The sequence below is a fragment of the Erinaceus europaeus genome, chromosome 1 (assembly GCF_950295315.1).
Source record: "Erinaceus europaeus chromosome 1, mEriEur2.1, whole genome shotgun sequence".
In the NCBI taxonomy this organism is placed as follows: Eukaryota; Metazoa; Chordata; class Mammalia; order Eulipotyphla; family Erinaceidae; genus Erinaceus; species Erinaceus europaeus.
This window is the reverse complement of record NC_080162.1, coordinates 38,475,644-38,494,146: the sequence shown is the minus strand read 5'-3', so window position 1 is coordinate 38,494,146 and position 18,503 is coordinate 38,475,644. Positions and strand designations below refer to the sequence as shown.

The 18,503-nt window shown below is 50.6% G+C and overlaps 1 protein-coding gene across 1 annotated transcript in view; it reads right to left on the bottom strand.

Annotated features, from left to right (window-relative positions):
• The window catches only part of PMEPA1 (prostate transmembrane protein, androgen induced 1), a 58,229-nt gene extending 39,974 nt beyond the window's left edge, over window positions 1-18,255 (bottom strand). Inside the window, exon 1 of the mRNA XM_060184645.1 lies at window positions 17,658-18,255. Coding sequence (XP_060040628.1) covers window positions 17,658-17,766 — 109 coding nt within the window. The 5' untranslated portion in view covers window positions 17,767-18,255. The remainder of the gene's footprint in view (window positions 1-17,657) is intronic.
• Window positions 18,256-18,503: the final 248 nt, after the last annotated feature.

Below are 18,503 nucleotides of genomic sequence, written 5' to 3'. Positions count from 1 at the left end.
GACCGTCACCAGCCATGAGACCTGCCTGAGTGGGGAGCACTGCACCACAGTGTCACCATGAGGCTCATGATGGAATCTTCTTGGTACCTCCAACATACAGGAGCCACCCAACAAGGATGACATTTCCAACTGCCACACTGCATCAGAACCAGCTGTCTGAGCTGCAGAGGGTCAAAGTCTCCAGGGAAGTGGTCAAGCCCAAATCGAATCAGCACCACCCAGGTAGAATCAGGGTGGTAAGTGAGAATATGGGTCCAGGTCACATTCAGCAGGCAAGCAGGCCAGACCTGGCCTCTGTCCTTCTGGAAGCTCCAGCACCAGGGCCTGGCAGTCTGATGCCTGTCTGCCTGGCCTGCCTGCCCACGTGGCCTGGTTCCTTCACATTCCAACTTGGCTGCAATGTCTCCGTGGGCTGCAATAAAAATTCCTAGACAGGTAGTCAGGTAGGAGGCAGAGCAGGGGATGAGCGGAAAGGGCGGGGGAGAAAGCAGAGTGAGTCTCCTCCTTGCTTCCCCCCACTCCATCCCCACTTAAGACTCTGCAGGACCTGACCCAGGTTCTGAGTTGGGAGCTCCTAGGTTGAAGTCCTGGAGGGACTTCTGACACTTCCAAAGAGGCCTGATTTCAGTCTCTTTGTGGGAGCCCCCCCACCCCAAACAGCTCCCTCCATCACCTTCTGCACACAAGTGGTAGGAATAGGAGTCAGGGAGGTAGCTGAATAGGAGAATGAGAAAAAGCCTTCCATGTTCGATGCCTTGAGTTCCTTCTCTGGTACTACAAGAGAGCAACGAAGACGAAGGTAAAGGGAGCTCAGGGATGGTAGAGCAATGTACCCTCCCTCTCTTTCCTCTCCTTCTCCTCCTCTCATTCATTAAAATATTATATTTAGGGAGTCGGGCTGTAGTGCAGCGGGTTAAGCGCAGGTGGCGCAAAGCACAAGGACCGGCAGAAGGATCCCGGTTCGAACCCCGGCTCCCCACCTGCAGGGGAGTCGCTTCACAGGCGGTGAAGCAGGTCTGCAGGTGTCTATCTTTCTCTCCCCCTCTCTGTCTTCCCCTCCTCTCTCCATTTCTCTCTGTCCTATCCAACAACAACAACAACAACAATAATAACTACAACAATAAAACAACAAGGGCAACAAAAGGGAATAAATAAATAAAATAAAATATTAAAAAAAAAAAAAAAAAAAATATTATATTTAAAAAGGGGGCTGGGGAAGGTGATTTATCATTAGAGCACATGCTTGAGGCCCTGAATTCAATCACCAGCTCTGCAATTAAAAACGAAACACAATAGTAGAGGGCCAGTAAGATATTTCAGTTAGAAAAGGCACCTGCTTTGCCATGCATGTGTCCCAGGTTCAAGACCATGAACCCCATAGCACTCTCTCCTCCTCTGGAAAAGTGAGGTTCTGATGATAGGGAGAAAAACAGGAGAAACAAGCTCAGCTCTGCCAAGTCCCAGGTGGCAGAACTTCTCCCAATGCTTCTGTCACCCATACACCTCCTAGCAGTACCCAGTACGGGGTGGTTTGGCCTAGAGGGGCAGTAGATGGGACAGGAGCCCCTTATAAAGCACAGAACCAGGACATCAGGCCTTTGATTCTCTTGCTTCCTAGAGCTGAAAAGGGGCTGCAGGAGGCTAAGGATTAAGTCAGTGGTCCATTCTGTGTGACAGCATGTCATTTCAGTCACTGAAGGGCCACAGGATTAAGGGCATTTTTCTGTTACGAAAAAATAACAGAGACCTGGATTAGAAGTGTTCAAAGAACCACATGGCACATGGTTGGGATAAGGGATGGTCACAGACAGTCACGGAGCATAAAGCAGGTGTCACCTGCAGATGCTGCTTGGTGTCTGCCTGCAGGAAAGACAGAGACGCCCTCTGTAGCCCCAGCTCCCTTGTGTGCACCCCGCCCTCCAGCTGTGACCCTCTGACCCAGATCTCATTAGAAACCAGTTGACTCTGACCTTTAATCGGCTGGGTGACCTTAGGAGGTCAGAGAGCACCCCAGAGCCCTTCCATTCTGAAGGTGGTGGCCTGAGTCCCTAGCAGCCTGTTAAAGGCCCAGGAAGACTCCTCAGGCTGAGCTCCCTCACACTCTGCTTGCCAGCCTGCCAGATTTCTGCCAACTCCAAACACCCACAAATGGAATTAAAATCCCTCAATAGTCTTTAAGTAAATAGTCTATCAACTCCTTCTCACTACTTAGCCCAGTCTTAAACTGTAATATTCATGAAATCAATGACGTGCTTGCTCTGTTTTCCCTAACCATTATTTCACATACATTTACTCAAGCACCTAACTCTGAAACAGCCGTCCATGTGCTAGCTACAATTCACCTTTAGGTCTTTAGGTCTGTGGACTTCCCTGAATTCACAAAGCAGGCCAGTTAGACTTCAATGAGTTTTAGACCTAATCTGGCATTGGGCAAATGACTTCCATCTCAGTCTCAGTTTACCCACCTGCAAAAAATGGTTCCTGTAAGAGCAGCTCTGGGGGGCTAAATGCAGCACATGTTCAATATGAATGTGTGTGGTCACTCCCACTTCAGAGAAGTTAGAACACTAGCATCCACAATACAGATGAAGAGCTGAGGGCTAGGGGTCACCACCCCAACTCTGTAGCCATTCTGTGGTCTGCCAGCTCTATTCTCTCCAGTCAGGCCTGTGTCCCCCCTGCCCTCTACCCAGCAACTTCAATCAAAGGGCCACGCTGGCCGCTAGCCCCAGAGAACAAAACCTGGATGCTCACTGCCTCTGAGTAACCACCTCCCCCAGACATGATTCATATCTGTCTGGGGTCACCCACATCCTCATTCCCTACAAAGGAATGCAAACCAGGTGAGGTGAGCAGGGCAGGCGGGTGGACAGGCACTAATAACTGGTGGGGCCATGACAGGTGACAACAAAAGCAGTCCCTACTGATTCATTCAGGGTTCTGCCACCATTCTAGGTCCCCCTGGTTGGAGCTGGACGCATGGGGCTGGGTCTTTGCAGTGCCACAACAAGACAGTCATTCCTCGGAGCCCAGCCTGGCTATTTCACATTTGTCTGCCCCGTTTTCATGGCAACTTTGGTGGTTTGTCGCCACAATGGAATGCAGAAACAATCAGTACTACTGATACACAGCCCAGTGATTCTCCAAGTCATGAGTTAAAAAAAAAGGCAAACAAGGCTGGCAAGACTGGGGGGGGGGGGGGGCCTGCTTTCCTATGTACATGGCCCAGGTTCCCCATGGGAGTACGGTACCACTGGGTGAAGCTTCCAGTAGTTTGGTGTCTCTCTCTTACTCCTTTTTTCTTTCTGTCTAGAAAAGCTGGACCAGAATGGTGAAGTCTTGACAACAATAATAACCAAAAACCCCAGACAACTGGATAGCGCACTGCTTTGCCATGTGCTTGGCCCAAGTTTGAGCTTTGGCCCCCACCAACTGAAGGACACTTCAGTGTTGTGGCCTCGCCTCCCCACACACACAACACACACAACACACACAACTCTGTCTCTTTCTGAAAAAAGTTGGCCCAGAGGAAGTGAGGCCCTAAAAAAAAAAAGAAAAAGGAGGAGAGAGGAGGAGGAAACGTCACTACCACAAAAAAAAAAAAAAAAGCAACAACTAAACCAAACCTGGAGTAATTCACTTAGTGCTTCTACTCAAGCAACAATTTCCTCCTGGTGTTTGAATCTGCCATGATGAGAGTGGGAGATAGGGGCAGGTGCACATGGGGAGGAGTGGCTGGGGGGTTGTGGGGTTAGGAAGATTCCAATATCTTTGGTGTTTGTCACACAAACACACTTGCTGAGATGCACCTGCCTGTGCATTCTATGTCTACAAATGATAACTGAAATGATCGCAGCAGAGCAGGGGAAAGGTTGATCCCAAGAGGAAGTTTAACCACTTAGTTCTTATTTAAGGTAAGAAAATGATCAGCTGGTCTGGCTGGGTCTTTGCAGAGTCTTCTCACAACAGCTCTGGGGCTGGATAATGTCCATTTTACAGAGACGGAAAGTGAGGAGTAGGCCGAGGAAAGAGGAGTGTGCATGGGCATATCTGGGGGGAGGAGGTGCAAGAGACAAGAGCCCCTTGTGTCCAGAGCATTCTGCCCTTGATCCTGAGCAGCTGGCATCCTGTTCCTGCTTCTGTGAAAACATCTCCTCCACTCCCTGTCAAAATACTCCTTCAAAGAAGCCATGTCACCTTGTGAAGCAGAATGCCACATGTACCCAGAAGGGTAATTACAGATGGAGGCAGCATCAGCTGGTGCTCAGGTTCATGGCTGAAGCTGACCAGCCAGAGGAATCAGGCTCTGGTCCTGATCCAGAGCAAGTGTCTACTCAATCTGCTATGCCCACCTTTGACCTGAACTAGAGACAAACACATATAGGCCCCAGGCTACCACTCTTGTCATCAATATCCCCAGAGACCCATATCCCACAGGCCACAGGAAATGACCTCCAGGGTTTGCTCAGCTTTTTGAAGTACCCAGCAGAGAACTGGATAGGTAGGTGAATCCCATATTCATCTGAGTAGGGCGCTATTTCTCACAAGTCCCTGGTACTGTTATGCAGAGAGGTGTTTGTGTGTGTGTGTGTGTGTGTGTGTGTGTGTGTGTGTGTGTGTGTGTGTGTGTGTGTGCCCCACCCTGCACACACACAGCTGTCAGTACAGGACGTTCTTATGATGACATCACAGGAGTGCCCCTCCAATTAGTGCCAGATGGACTGCGGGCTAAAACTGGAATTGAGTTTCCTGCTTTCCCTCCTCAAGACCTCAATTTTCTCCAAGTGCAAGCACAGGGTGGGCCAGACAGGGCGGATTAGCTCCGGCCACACCCTGGAATTACCCGGGAGTTTTAAGAAGTCCAGCAGCCCTGCCCATCCCCAGTGGCTGGCCTGAGCTACACCTGAGTGTGAGGATAGAGAGAGCAGTGGCTTCCACGTCTAGCCAGAATGAAGCAGGGATGAGAGGAGAAGGGGCTAGAGGAGGCTCCCTAGCTCCAGGCTCTATCATAATCCTCCCCTCAGGGGCACCCACAGGTTGCAGTGACCCCTTCCCACCGTCTGTAGAAATCTGACACTGGACCAATGCCTGCCCTCTCTGGCCCGGGAGCCCCAGGCCCTGCCACCCAGTGACCCCCAAGTAAGGGAGCGAGGGGGGTGGGGAATGACAGGACTCGGGCCCAGATGGAGAAGCTGAAGGAGCACAGAGGACTGAAGTCAGCCATCCTGAACGCCAGGTGTCAGGGGACACTAGGCAAAGCGGCTGGCTCTGAGCCCTGTAGCCCAGGTCCCAAGTCTGCTCCACGTAAGGCTTCTTGCATGCAAATAAATAGAACAGTGTGGGCAGTGTCCCCATGTCACCACTGAAAGCACCAAGAAAGAGATCAGGTAGTGTGGGTGCTTGGTGCTCAATCCCAAACTCTGACTGCCTCAAGGTCTCGATTCCCTCATGCTTCATCCTGAACATCACCCCTACTCACCTAAGTCTATACTGAGGACACTGTGCCAGGACAACTCTCACTAGAGTATAATAAAGGGCTTCTATGATGTCCTTGATGGGGAGATCAGACACTGTGAGAAAAAAAAAAAACTATCAGGGCAAAATGGGAGCTTTCTGTCACTTCAGAGTCTGTGACCCAGATTTTAAAGAGGTAACATGGTGGGGTGCACACCAGAACTCACTATGAGGCCTGGGGGGCTGGGGATCCAGGCAGAGAGGACACATAAGCACTAGGTAGGAGGGGATTTGGACCCAGCAGTGTGGATCAGAGAGGTATTAGCAATGCCCAGGGACACGGTGGGAGGTGCTGCTGTAGACTGCCACCCAATCACCCTTCGCCTACTCCCTGGAACTAACAAAGCAGCTGATAGACACTGGCCATGTGCTCCCTGATCTAAGGTGTTCCAAAGGCTGGGAATTCTCACAGCCAAAATCAAGTCTCACATGTCACTAAATAACAGACTGCAGGACACAACAAAGAGTTATGAGGAAGGAAGGAAGGAAGGAAGGAAGGCAGGAAGGCAGGAAGGAAGGAAGGAAGGAAGGAAGGGGTAAGCAGGAAGAGGAAAGAAAGCAAAGAAGGAAACAGCATGGAAGAAATAATCATAGGAAGAACTACTCCTGAATAAAAACCCAAGCAACTTTGAAATAATGCACTTGCAGGCAGGACCTAGATTTACATATAAGTATAGCTTGAAGCTGGGCTCATAATTACACCTCTGGGCCATGTAGCAAGCAACCCAATTTGACCTCTAGATGGAAGAACACTGAAGATTTTATTTAGGACCAAAGCAACTCATAAAATTAGGTAAAAATCAGGGGCCGGGTTGAGCTCACATTACAAATTCGCAAGGACCCAGGTTTGAGCCCCTGGTCCCCTCCTGCAGAGGGAAGCTTTGCGAGTGGTGTAGCAGGGCTGCAGGTGTCTCTTTCCCTCCCTCTCTGTCTTCCCCTCCCCTCTCAATTTCTGGCTGTCTCTAGCCAATAAATAAATAAAGATAACAATTTTTAAAAATTAGGTAAAAATCAGCAGCCCCGTGTGCTGTGCAGACGCTACAGCCTAGTGCTCGCGCTCGACAACTGCATACATCTGATGATTGTCATTAGCAAAGTGAGAGGGTTGAGAGGGGCTGGTCCTGGAGACTAGATATTGGTGGACCCCCTTGACAGGCTTTTTTAAACATAGGTAGCTTTTGGCTTGACACCGCTCCAGGTTTGATGGGGCCACTCCTACAAGTCAGCCTACTCAAGAGATCAGGATCCATAAACACAGGGAGATAACCTGAGATAGGAGTGCCTTTAGCCACGATCTATCAGAACGATCAACAGCAGCAAATGGAGTGGTGTTTAAAAGGCTGGCTGGTGTTATTTAATTGGTTATATTCACCAATGTAACTGACACCCTCTCCATCATCTCAATACTCCTACCCATTGCTCCCATCCCATAAATAGATTAGAAAAAACAGTTTCCACCAATGGCTGTGACCCCATCGGCTGCTACGCTCGGCCCCTATGAATCACTCCTGGCTCACCGCGACGGCATTCTGAAATGACTGAACGATAACGGGGCGGCACAGACACCAATAAATGAATCATGCCTTCCGCAAGACCAAACCTTTGGCTTTTACAGACACCAATTACAAAGCAGAAAGAAAAGAACAAAGGAATTACTCAGGGTGTTTGCGCAAAGTTGATTCATAGGTTTACAGAATTATTACCGGCCAAATTGTTTTTAGGAAGGCAATTAGAGCTGTGCCCATATCCAGCACATCAGCCAAACTTGACTTGGGAATTTGCAGAATGGGGTGGAGGCAGGCACCAAGTTCTTCCAGGCCTTCTTGTCTTTGCTTTCTTCTCTCTCCTGGATGGCTAAAGACCTTGATTCAGTCCTTAGATCTTGTGGCTACATGCAAAATGTAAGGAAGTAAGTTACGTATACACAGTTTTATTACAAGTTGTGGTGTTCACTCTCAATGTTTTGGTTTTTTTTTTAAGTTTTTTTTTAATCTCTTACATCCTAACAGGACGTCAGTTTGGGATGACTTTTAACAGATACAATAGGACCAAAAGATGTTCCACTCTGTGTTCCGTATTTGGAAGCATATCATCTAACCCCAGCTAAACTCACGCCATCTCAACTGACATCAATTGGAGGTATTTCAGATCAAAGCCATGGCACCTGCTATAAAACAAGGACTGATGAAGAAGTAGTGTTTGCTGTGATGTGGTCGCATGCAAATTCTGACTGTGGCCTTTAGAATGAATCAGCCCACAGGACTTGGATTAAGCCCAGCTGATCACGCAGATGAACCTAATCAAACAGTTCTTCCAAGCATCTCCTTTGGAGACGTTTGACCTCACGTAGGCAGTGATACTGACGCAAACAGCCTGGCTCACACCTGGCTTAGTCTCAAGCTGGAGTCCCACTCTGCACACGTGACTGTATTTACAGAGCACCTACTATGTGCTCCCTGCACTAGGGGTTTCCCAATTGGTTTTATGGCCTCCCTGTGGGAATTAAAAACCCAGTGCTTGCAGGCTGGGGAGGTAGTGTAATGGTTATGCTCAAGGCTCTGAGGTCCCACCTTCAACCCAAGGACCACTGTAAGTCAGAGGTGAGCAGTGCTCTGGTCTTTCTCACTGTATCTTTCTCAGAAAAATGAAATTAAAGAGAAAAAGAAGAACCCGGGTATGTAAAGGAGACAGGTGAGATGAGGAAGCAGAAGTAACTCAGCAGATGCTGAGTAACAATGAAATCTTGCTTCCCGGATCTCTGTCCCTAGAGGACAACCAGAAGCCTGGACTACCAAGGACACAGAAAGACAGGTGTGGTGCGAGCAGTATTCCAAACAAGTAGTGGGAAGCCAGGCTAACACAGGGGGCATTGCAGGAAGTAAGATCCTTACTTCAGACTTTGAAGGCCGGATTTTAGGGGTGTGGAACTTACATACCTTTAAACAGTCTATACTCTCTGGACATAAAATACTTCCGTATATTTTACAGACACAGAAAAGTGTGACTTCATATTGAAGCGTGTATTTCTGCATCCTTAGCCACTGACACCTAAGCAGACCCAGAATCCAAGTGTCACTTTCACCCCCACCCCCAAACTCAGGTATTGAAACATCATCTCTAAGGCCAACAGACCCTGCTAACTCCAAGGATAGGCAACAAACATGCCCCCAATGATGTCACATACAAAGTGACAGCTATGGAGGGCAAATCCCATCCTGTGCCACTAAATTCAGATCACTACATGCTTCACTAGTCACAGGGGAAACTGAGAAATGAGAGCCACTCACTCACCAGACCCATCACTCTTTATTGAGCATCTGCACTGTCAATGTCACCCAGAGGTCAAATCAATCCTAGTGAACTGGCACAGCTGTCCTTCCCTTGCCACCACTTGGCCTGTCACAGGGACAATTACCCCAAGCTTCAAAGGCAAGGGGGTATTCTAGAAGCCGGAGTGACTTTTCAGGGGTCCAGTCCAGGGAGCCTGGCTCAGTGCACCTCAGGGAAACAGGTCCACCAAGACTCAGGAATTGTTTGAGTGACTGAAGCCAAAAGCCAGCTCCTCCTGCATTCAAACTCCAGAGCTGCTGAGGATTTTACACTTGCTGTCAGATAATTCAAGCTCTCTTTTCTGATACAGTCATGAGTGGTTGTAAGATAAATCTATCTGAAGGGAAAGACCGGACTCCACATTTCCCAAAGCTGTGGGTACCCTAGAAAGAGTACCTCTAGGGACAGAGATCCGGGAAGGCACAGGTTCCACCTTTGTCCTCCCCACCACCCAGGCCCAGAAAAAAAACGAATACAGGATAGAACTTGATGGGACCCTGGGAAAAGTCTGTCACCATCTGCTCCCTAGAGATCAGTCACAGAAGCCACCCAACCCCTCTGAATTAGCAGCTCCTCTCCATGTTGTCTAAATCGCCCTGGGACAAGTGCTTTGCCAAGAAGAACCTCCCTGGAAATCGTCCTTCTGGGAGGCCTAGGAGATTCTCAAGATGAACCAAAGCAATGGCTGGGGAAACCTGGACCTCCCAGGACAGAGGTGGCTTTATAAATGGTGCTTTCCAAACAGCTTCCTACCCTGAGTGTGGCTCTGATATTTCCAGAATCGATGATGGAGAAAAGGAGGCACAGATCCTCAGCCAAATAGCAGAGCTGGTCCTGGAGCATAGAATTAAAATGAGCATAAAACTAGTATAACCAAAGGCCCTTTGGAATATAACTAAAATATGCCTACTAGCTAGCTACAAAATGGAGGACCCCCCCAACTCTTCATATGCACTATTCCTGCCTTTAGGTTCATGATTAGTCAACAACTTCTTTGGCTTTATATGTTAACTGTCTTTTCAGACACCAGGTTCCAGATGCTAGCATGATACCAACCAGACTTCCCTGGACAGACAAGCCCACCAATGTCCTGGAGCTCCGATTCCCCAGAACCCCACCCTACTAGGGAAAGAGCGAGGCAGACTGGGAGTATGGATTGACCTGTCAATGCCCATGTTCATCGGGGAAGCAATTACAGAAGCCAGACCCACAATGACTTTGGGTCCATACTCCCAGAGGGATAAAGAATAGGAAAGCTATCAAGGCAGAGGATGAGATACGGAGTTCTGGTGGTGGGAACTGTGAGGAGTTATACCCCTTTTATCCTATGGTTTTGTCAGTGTTTCCTTTTTATAAATAAATAATAATAAAAAAACCAAAAATAACACTTGGGAGCCCAGAAGGTGGCACAACTGGTTGAGTGCAAGTTATCAGGCACAAGGACTTGGTTTTGAGCCCCTGCTCCCCATCTGCAGGGGAGATGCTTCATGAGTGGTGAAGCAGTATTGCAGGTATTCCTCTCTTTCTCTATTTCCCTCTCCCCTCTCAATTTACTTCTGTCTTATCATATAAAATAGAAAAGAAAAAAAAAAAGGCCACTGGGAGCAGTGGATTCATCCTGCAGGCACCAAACCCCAGCAATAACCCCATTGGCAACTAAAAACAAACTAACAGAGGTGTCTTCCATGCTCAGGCACAGTCCCCAAACCTCCACAGGGTCTTTCTTCCATGTGTTAAACAGGCCCACACATTCAGAAGGGAGCTTACTCAGACCTACCTCAGAGCCTCCATCTGAGGGCATGTCCTAGTCTAGAATCTGGGAGCCTGCTGCCTACTCCACTTCCTTCCCTCCTAAGGCACATAAGGGGTACAGACCAGGATGGGGGATATAGTGAGCAAGGGGGACATAGCCCCCAATCCCTTGGTGACAATGAACAGGGATGATACAACTAGTTAACACAACATTCAAAACTGACTGACAGGTAATGCAAGGATGTTCTTAGAACCCAGACAGGAGGCTCAGAATCTGGGGAACAGGGAGCTCCCCAAAAAAGTCTCTGAAGGTACCCCCTTTCAGTACCCTCTCTGTAGCCCCTTCTTAAAAATACACCCCTGCTTTTCCCTCTATCCTCAGTAGATAACAGCTCACCAAGGGCAAGGTTTTGTCTTTGTGGTTCCCCAGCAACAGTGAAGCAATGGGCTATCATGTATTAAATGACTGAATGAGCACCCCTGAGACATGAGGTGCCTCCCATACAGCCTCCATATTAATAGCTTCACACTGGCCAGAAGGTTGGTGGCACACAGATCCCAGGTGGCCAGGAAATCAGGGAGAAGGTTACTATTCCATACAGTCCTTGCAAGTGTGGTCCTGGCCACTTACCAAGCCCTGTTAAAACATCTAAGGGGGATGGTGCTGGAGAGACAGACAGCAATGGGGGATAGAGACACAGGCCCTGGAATCATTAGACAAGGGCATGGGACATCCCTGGCAAGTGGTCCAGCATAGAACTGTAGTTTGAGGACCAAACCCAAAGCACTATAACCATGTCAGGAGTCAAAAAGAAAAAAAAAAAGGGGGGGGAGGACTAGGAGAGCTCAACAGCCTCAATTCCTGGCTGTGTGATCTCGAATAAATGTCCTACTCACTCTGATACCCCCCCCCCCTTTGCAGCTGCAAACTGGTAGGAGCAGTGCTCTTATGGAGTTGTTTCAATGACTGAGAAAAATGTGTCACCAGTACCTGGCGCATAACAAGTTCTCTGCATCCAGCAAAGAAAGGGAGTGGAAGTGAAACCACCAGTCACCCTGGAAACAGGAGAGAAGCTGTCTGATGGCTCTTGGTAAACCTGGGGTACCCACCCTTCCTGGCTCACTCTAGGGTGCCAGAGCCCTTGCTCCTATTGGTAAGACATTCCCAGACTTTCCTCACTTGGTGGAGATGCATCTCTTCATGCCTGACACTCAGAAGACCCCAAGGTGTGAGTGTCTGTCACCTTAGGGGGTGTGATGTCAACTGCCAGTGCGTTGCCATGGCTTCACAAGAGGGTACAGCCCCCCTTGGGGAGAATGAGAGCAGAAGCAAAGGCACAGGTGCTTGGGGGAGTAAGGCAGGAGAAGGGCCCTTACCTCAACCCAGGCCCAACACAACAGAGGAAAGAAACTGAAGTCTGATTTTAATGGTGTGTACACACACACACACACACACACACACACACACACACACACGGTCACCCTGAATGCACTCAATGTTAGAACATCAAACTATGGCCAGGAGGTCTCTGTGGCTAGATCACAGGATTTGTGTGCATGAGGCCCTAGGTTCAACCCTTAGTACAAGTCAGGGTTGAGCAGTGTTCTCTCTCTCTCTCTCTCTCTCTCTCAATAAGCAAATCTTTTAAAATCAATTTTAAAAACAGGAGTCTCAAACCATTTGAACTGTGCTGCAGGCTGTCCTGTGACCTGGGACTCCATACCTCAAGGTGGACCTGACTGGATGGCCCAAGTTCTGTGCTTCACCCCCTTATTGGGGCTCCAGCCTTTAAAAGTGACAGAGGATTTGGGGGAGGGAGGGAAGAGGGGACTCCAATGTTACGGAAAGGGAAGTATGCCATAAGAGTCTAGAGTTTCTTGGGCCAGGGGCTGCAGGGTATGCTGGGGGTGCTGGCCAGGTCTATAGAAGGCCTGGCAAGGACAGCAAAGTTCCACACATCTTCAATTTACCTCCACTTTCAAGGCCATAGATCTCACTGCCCCCCCCCCCCCCCAGCTTATTCATTTCAATACTCTCATCCCTGCTCTGGGATGAGGAAAGGTTTCCTGGAAGAGGCTTCCTCGCCGAACAGTAGGCCAGAGATTGACCCTAACGGAAGGGACCCATACACAGTAGTCAAGTTCAAGCTGCCCCCGTCCACTGGCACCATGCCCGAAAGCACAGAAGTGTCCCTTGGTCCCTGAATCACCTCACCAACACCTGCATCAGTAAATCAAGCAGGAGTTACGGTCACCCCATTTTACACACTGGTGAAGTGACAGTGCAAGACACATGACCAGCAAGTGCTGGCATGAGGCTCTAGCCTTTGGCCACACCTTTGAGTCCCTGAAGCCCACCCCAGACAAGCCTGGGTCTGTCAGTCTGTACCCCACATTGCCAGTTTTGAGGAGCCCTGACACAGCAGGGCACATCCCAGGGCTCCATAGGCACAATGAGGAACAAGCTTGCTAGCCCACACAACCCCTACATGTGGCCTAACCACACACACACGTGTACACAGCATGCCACACCTTCCAAAAAGCAAAGAATGGGCCATCGGCTTTGATCCTCTTCTCTCCAAATGCATGCTGAACAAGAGCCCGAAGCTGGCAGAAATACAGCCTTCAAAATTCAATTTGTTAGTTACTTCTCTTTGGGTGGCATCCCAGATGCTGCCTGCCTGCAACTTTGTCTCTGGATGATAATACAGTAGAGAAAAAGTCTAGTAGACCCTTTGGGTTAGGCCCTCCTCCCAATGTCCTCCTCAGGAAATCTCTTTCATTTGAAGTTGACAAGTCCTTTAAAACCCTGGTTCCTCCCCCCAGGAGATGGGAGAATTGATGGGGACAGTGTCTGGGTGTATCTGAGCTAGTGACTCTGAGGCCACCAGTGGCCACAAATGAACGTGTTCTCTCCTGAAAAGAGAAGGGAAGGGAGTCGGGTGGTAGCACAGCAGGTTAAGCGTTGGTGGCGCAAAGCACAAGGATCGGCGGAAGGATCCTGGCGGAAGAATCCCAGTTCGAGGCTCCGGATCCCCACTGCAGGGGAGTCACTTCACAAATGGTGAAGCGAGAGTCCGTCTTTCTCTCCCCCTCTGCCTTCCCCTCCTCTATTTCTCTCTGTCCCATCCAACAACAACGACATCAGTAACAATAATAACTACAACAATAAAACAACAAGGGCAACAAAAAGGAACAATTTTTTTTTTTAAATGAAAAAAAGAAAGAAAAGAGATGGGAAGCAGAAGAGTGTGTGAAGCCCCAGGACCCAAGGCTGTTCAGATGGCCTGGATGGATCAGGTGACCTTACTTACACCCTAGGTTCCAGTTTTATTTTATTGTCATTCATTGAGGTTTCACCACTCCAGGCCAATTCTTGTCTTTTCCAGAGAGACAGAAAAAAAAAAAAAAAAGGAAAAAAAGACACCATAGAACCAAAGCTTCCTTTAGTATAGTGGGGGCCTGGCTCAAACTCAGGCCTGTCCCTGACCAAGCAAGCACATTACCCAAGTGTGTTATCTTACCTCCCCACCTGTTTCATTTTTTAAAACAAAAGTGCCAGAAAACTCATTAGAAAACTGGGTGTCCCGTGAGTTTATAAAAGCTAAGAGTCTCAGTGTTGGGAAATACTGGTATGGAACTGGGTGGAAAAGAAGAATCAGAGACAGAATGGCTGGTGATGTCAAAAACAGAAGTGCTACTCTAGGTCCTTTCCAGAGGTGGGGTGTGTTGCACTGGAGGGATGCCCACCCCTCAGGGTTCTCAGAAAAACCTGCACTAATAGTCAGTGGCTGAGTCAAGCCTCTGTCCATCCAAAAAGCAAGATTAGAATCTATCTTACCCCTAAATCTTCAAGCAGTTGCTGGAGGAGAAAGCCAGGGGTAAATTCTCAGAGACACAGCAGGGCAGAAAAGAGGTCAATACAAATGCCAAGAGAAAGACGTGCCAGGAGGGATCCTTTCCTCAAAAGTAGCTGAGGTGAGCTCCCCAGCTGTCATCTCCGGTGGGATGTCACTTGAGTAGACTATATTTAATGCCAAAACCCCTGTCTGCTTTCAAGAACAACTATGTTTCCTTGGGATGTGTTCTGGGAACTGTCAATTCCTCCTATAGACTTCTTGACTCTCACAAAAGAAGGGGATCCAAGGAGAATCCCATTAAAATCAAACCCACTCCAGGGGCTAGGCGGTGTTGCACCCAGTAGAGCGCACATGTTACCGTGTACAGGGTCCCTACTTCAAATTCCTGGTTCCCACGTACAGGGAGGGAATCTTCACAAGTGATAAGGCAGTGCCGCGCATATCTCTCTTTCCATCTTCTATTTCAGTTTCTGCCTCTATCAAATAAGTAAATACTAAAAAAAAAAAAAAATTAAGTCCAACCCTGATAACTTGTTCCCTCAGAACCTGCCCAGCTCCCATCCTCGAGGGTGCAAGGGATGTTGATTTTCTATAGCCCCCCAAGTTCAAGTTAAATCCTATTCTGGGAACCACATTTTAAATGCAAGAGGCAGTGCAGCTCTGAGAGAAACAACTCTCATTGTTTCAGAACCAGGACCAAGTTTTCCACCAACAGCTTTCCTTGGCTTTGGAGGTAGGAAGCCACCAAATGGCCAAGGTCTGAAATTGGGGACAACTACAGAACACACAAAAGACCAGAAGACACAGCATTATTTGGGGAGATGAGAGTCACACTGACATGAAAGTCATTAGCCAGGTTTTGAGGATAGACTCCATCTCGAAAAATTTCAATTACCCTGTTAACTCCTTAAGAGGGGATCTTAAGAGAATAACAGGGTCAATTTATTTTAAAGCCAGATGAATACAGCTCAAACAAATGCATATGAAATGTGGGGGGGGGCGCTATTAATTTTTTCGTTCCTTCTTTCAGTTCTGGATTTTGGAGTAAAGATACAAAGAAATGCAGGTCTGAAGGGTTCTTCATTCCACCTTTTCCTGGAAATCTGATTAGCACTTGCTACAAACACTATACCTGTATTTTAAAAGACCAGCTTCCTCCTGCCCCAGGCTTTGTTCCTGTAAGTAGAAGATTTATAGGAAGAAAAAAAAGAAAGAAAAAGAAGAAAGAACCCTGAGCAAGGTGACTAACTGGGCCAGCTGGGGCAGGCCATGGTTCCAGGGACTCAGCTCAAAGGTCCCAACTCAAATGCCATCCATGGAGTTGAAAGCACAAATATGGTGCCAGGCAAAGTATCACCAGGGCTGATGAGCCTGGGCAACAGAACTAAGAATGAGATCTAGTTTTTAAATTCCTGAGCACAAAGGACAAGAGCAGAATGCCAGCTCTGTCCAGCTGTCACAATTAACTTTGAGATAAAGTGGACCCCCCCCCCCACCTTTGGAGTCCCATAAGGCAGCCCCACAGGAGGGGGAGAAAACATGGCAGGGAGGATACTTAAGCATCAATCAATTTAGTAGTGGGTGAGACACTCTCCAAACATGTGCAAAATATTTTAATAATATCTTCGTGCATTTCATTAGCCTCCCGAGTTCACAAAGGGCCTTTGGGAGGCAATCTGGTTTAATGCAACTCAGCTCCGCAAAGGCTGGATCTGGGCAGATTCTTTTGGCACCTTACTGCCCTGGCAAAGGAGAGTGGGGTGGGGGAATGCCAGCGTCCAATTCCAGGGCTAGTGGGAATTGGACAGGTGAAGGGAAGGACCCTCCACTACAGCCTACTAGCCTGTCTGCCCCCAGAGGGGCAGTCACTGAGTTATTTTTACCTCTTGCACCTCACTGTACAGGCTCTGGGGCCATAAACTGTGGCAGCCGCCTGCAGAAGCTGGTGTATGAGTCACCCAGCCACTGGCCTCCGGGTGGTGGTGGTGGCGGCTGCCTCCCAGATCCCCATCCCAGCTGGAAGGCTGAACCCAGAGAAGAAGGGCCACAAGACCCTCCCTCTGGAATGACTAAAGAGGAGGAGTGAGAAACTCAGAGGTAAGAGGTCCCCAGCTGGAGGAGTAGGTGTTGGTTAGAAGGAAGTGGAGGTTCCATTCCCCCACCCAGACACAATGTCCACCTGGGTGGGCGACTGAGCAAGGAGGCTCATTCGTCTCAATTTCCCATGGTAGGCAGCATTAAGCTTCACATCCCCCACTCCCCTGCTTCGCCTCGACCCATCTCCCCCTTTCGGGACAGGGCAGTGCCAACGCAGACAGCCCCAAAGTTTGACTCATTTGTAACCACGGTCCGGGTCAGACCGAGCCAAGCGGTCGAGACAGCGGCTATTTATAGGTGTGTCGGGGACAGACACACACAATGACACACACTCCCCCTCGGCTTTTGGACAGACCCACCAGCGTCGAGCCCCGGATTGAGACAACCGAACAGGAACGGGCCCCAGCCCCTCCAGGGAGGTGCACAAGCTCAAGAACAGTCCCCAGAGCTCAGAGAGACCGAGAAGCTGACAGACTCGGAAACACTCCCGGGACAGATCGCAACTGAGCCAGATTCACACGCAGAGCCCCGCGGAGCCCCAGACAGAGACACGCACACACGCACACTCTACAGACGCAAAAGCAGCCACTCGCACAACCAAGACACAACGCCACGCACACTCCAAACACCCACCCGGGGCCCCAGACACCTCGCAAGGCAGACAGTCTCACAAGCCTGTCCTCCCCCCTCCACCCACCCCCGCCGCCAAAGTTGATAAAGAGCCGGTCTAATTGCTCCATCACTGTTACCCTTTAGGGAAATAAAATGGAAACTTCATGGATCCGCCCGCCCCAGCCCTCCTGCTCCGGGCACCCCGGAGCCCCGCCACCCTCCGAGTCGCACCGCCCCGGGTCCGAGTCCCTGGCGGGCGGGGCTCGAGCAGCGGGGCCGGTGCGAGGCTCTCAGCGCCGCGGGACAAAGCCGGGACGGCCGCCAGCAGCCGCGAGCCGGGAGGGCGCGCCCGGGGCGCGGCGGGCGCAGCCGGGGCGCAGGGCGCACGGCCCGAGGGGGCGCGCACCGCTCGGACCCTCGTCCGCAGCTGCGCCTCAACTAAGGATCTGAGCCCGAGGGGGCCTCTGGGGAGGGGGGCGCGGGGTCACTCACTGATCTCCATGCTCTGGAACAAAGAGCGTTTGCAGTTGCACGTGCAGGAGACATTGGGCTGCCCGGCGGCGGCTGTGGCTGTGCTGTTGACCCCCATCAATCGGTGCATGGACGGCGCGGCGGCGCTGCGCGGGGCGCAGGGGACAAGGGGGCGGCCGGGGGGGGCTCCGGCCGGCGCCCGGCGCTCGGGCCCCGCATGCAGGAGGCGCGCGGCGGGTGAGGCGGCGCTCCCTGGCTCGCCGGGCTCCGCCAAGTTCCTGGGGCGCTGTGGGGTTCAGCGATTGGGGTCGCGCTCCACTGCGCCCCCCGGCAGCCCCTCGGCAGCCCCGGGGGCGTCGGCAGTGCCCTCGAGTGGCGTCCGAGAAATGGGCTGGCAGCCGGGGCGCGCGGGGCCGCGGGAGCTGAGCCTCTGCTGCTGGCTTCCCCCAGCCGAGCGCCTCCGCCGCCACCGCCGCCGCCGCCTCCTCATTCAAGTCCAAGGAGATCGGGTTTCGCTCGGAGACCGCGGTCGGAGGCAGGCAGACGGTCTGACGTCAGCGCTAGACGGAGCTGCCGGTTCCCACCGCGCGGGGGCCGGGGAGGGGGCGCGCGCTGCGCCAATCCCCGCCGAGGTTCCCCCGCACCCCCTCCCTGAGCCGCGGGGCGGGGAGGACGGGAAGGGGGCGGGCTCTTAAAGGGCCAGAACAGGGTGGTCCGCTTAGACCCCCGACCCGTGTGCTCCAGAGCAGCCCGGTATCTGCTTTCCAATGGAGACACTTTGGTACCTCTGCCTGGCACCGTCGGTCCGGGGCAACTAGATTCGATCTCAGTCGCACACCACCCCCATGCACACTTTGCGCGTGGTGG